Source organism: Empidonax traillii, unplaced genomic scaffold (genome assembly GCF_003031625.1).
Source record: "Empidonax traillii isolate 1590-97213 ecotype Southwest subspecies unplaced genomic scaffold, ASM303162v1 scaffold2073:size91028, whole genome shotgun sequence".
Classification (NCBI taxonomy): domain Eukaryota; kingdom Metazoa; phylum Chordata; class Aves; order Passeriformes; family Tyrannidae; genus Empidonax; species Empidonax traillii.
Window position 1 is genome coordinate 78,465 of NW_020957266.1, and position 2,131 is coordinate 80,595.

The 2,131-nt window shown below is 62.1% G+C and overlaps 1 protein-coding gene across 2 annotated transcripts in view; it reads left to right on the forward strand.

Moving 5' to 3' along the window:
* The first annotated feature begins 299 nt into the window (after window positions 1–299).
* MTHFD2 (methylenetetrahydrofolate dehydrogenase (NADP+ dependent) 2, methenyltetrahydrofolate cyclohydrolase) overlaps window positions 300–2,131 on the forward strand; it is a 7,044-nt gene continuing 5,212 nt past the window's right edge. Inside the window, exon 1 of one of the 2 annotated variants that reach the window (XM_027909349.1) lies at window positions 300–390. In XM_027909349.1, coding sequence (XP_027765150.1) covers window positions 305–390 — 86 coding nt within the window. In that variant the 5' untranslated portion in view covers window positions 300–304. Of the gene's footprint in view, window positions 391–1,333; window positions 1,440–2,131 lie in introns of those variants that run through there. The other variant, XM_027909350.1, reaches the window with a different exon arrangement.

The following is a 2,131-nucleotide window of genomic DNA, read 5'->3' on the forward strand; positions in this document are numbered from 1 at the left end:
GCCCCTATCCCCGCCTCTCCCCTCCTCTTACCCCCCTCCCTTCCTGTATTTCACCCCGCCAGGGCTCAGCCAATCAGAGCCTCCTTACCCTACTTAGGGCGGGACCTCGCTCTCTTCCCCACCAATCACAGCGCCCTCCGCTTCTCCCTCCACCCAATCGCAGCGCGCAGCTCCCGCCCGCTCGGCGCCCCATTGGCTCCCGCCGTTGCGCGCGCGCCTCTATAAGGGGCGGGCGGCCCGCGACGCTTTCATTCTCAGGTGTCGTCGCCGCGGGGTTCGCGTCGCTGTCCCCACCGCCGTTGCCATGGCAACCGCTCTCTGCCCGCTCCGCGCCCTCGGCCGCGCCGCCCTCAGGCCCCGCGACCGCCGCCTGCACCTCAGCGCGCCCAGGTAACCCCACGGGCGGAGGGCTGCGGGGGGTGGGACTGAGGCGGTGGGAGCGCCGCCCGCCCCGGTGCGGGCTGAGGAGGGGGCCGCGGGGATGGAACCCGCGCCGGGGGTCGCGGTTGTCGCTCTCGCCCGGTGCCGGTGCCCCCCGGGGAGCGGGGCCGGTTCTACCCCCCTTTCCCCCCCAGCGGCCGCGCCGGGCGGTGCAGGCTGATGAAATCCCGCGCCCGCCTTGCGTGGGTGTGCGCGGGTGGACACGGGTGTCCCCCGGGCTGCGGGGGATGGAGACCTCCACCTCAGGCATCCCCTGGAACGAGAGGGGCACAGCCCCCTGAGCGTTCCCCAGGATCGGGATTTAAACGGTGTGAGAGGGGCAGAGACCCCCTGAGCATCCCCCAGGTTAGAGGAACAGAGACCCTTGAGCGTACCCTGGGCACTGGCCCTGGATTTAAACGGTGTGAGGGGGACAGAGACCCCCAAAGTTCAGAGAAACAGAGACCCCCGACCAGCCCACCCTGTTCCAGACAGGGCTCTGAGCTCCCCCCGTAGCTCCCCCAGGCGCTTGGTGCTTCTTCCCCTCCCTGAGAGCCCAGAGCACCCCAATCTCAGGGAAAGATCCAAGGTAGGTTTTGCCTCTGGTTTAAGGAGTTTTCCCTTCCCTGGCTTGCCAGGCACTTGTCATAATCCCTTTGACATCCAAATCGGGGGGCTGGTAGTTTGGCACGGGTTTAGCTCTGAAGCTGGAACAAGAATTAGAGACCCAGTGGGCTGGGACTGGTTGGTAAATGGGTTTGACTGGAGTGGCTGCAGGTAGGGAGGAAGTAACACTTAATTCCCAGTAAATGGGGACTTCGAGTTTGAGCAGTTCTGGGAGTGGTTTTCCCTGGTTCCAGCTACTCCCAGAGCTCCAGGATTGTACCTGGGGAAGGTCAGAAAACAAGCACTGTTGGACTCAGTGCAGGATCCTGGGAGGGGAAGATCCATCCATGAGGCAGCTGAGGGATTTTTGAGGAGAAACTGCGGCAATTCAGCTCTTTCTGGTGGATGTTGAGGTGCAGGGAGGGTGCTCTTGGTGCTGGTGGGCTTGTGGCTCAGCTGTCTCTGAGTTCCTGGGGAAAGTGGAGGGGGTCGTGATGGAGATTGTCTGGGAATTGCTTCAGGAATGGGCTGGTTCCTGCAGTTTGGGGAGGCACCAGCAATGCCAGGAATGCTGAGGAGCATCTGTGCCTGCTCTGGATCTGAGGGCAGGGGAGGTGCTGGTCGGGAGGCCTTGCAGAAAGACTTAAATCATGGAATATCCTGAGCTGGAAGGGGCCCACAAGGATCATGGATCCAACTCCTGGTGGATCCTGCTCCCTGGGATCCCTGAGCAGGGAGAGAGGCCTTGGAGACAGGATTTTCCTGCGCTTTTCATGGGATTGGGAGCTCAACAAAGCTGTTCAAGTTGGGGAGCACGGGGAGCTCTGCTGGCCCCTGGCTTGGTGCTGGGGAGGGAGGATGGGCAGAGATCCAGGGATGTGGGAGGGCTGGGAAAGGCTGAAAAGTAACTTCAGGAGTTGGGAGTTTCTGCTGATTAAAAAAAAACAAAGCAACAAACCTCCCAAAACCAAAGTACAGAGCTCAGGGGAAACGGATCCTGCGGTCGGCTCCCGGTTTTCCTGCCCCAAAGCTGGGAGTTGCTGGTGCTGAGGGTGCTGATGGTGTGGTGGCCTCTTCCCCCCTTGCAGAGGTGAGGCTGTGGTGA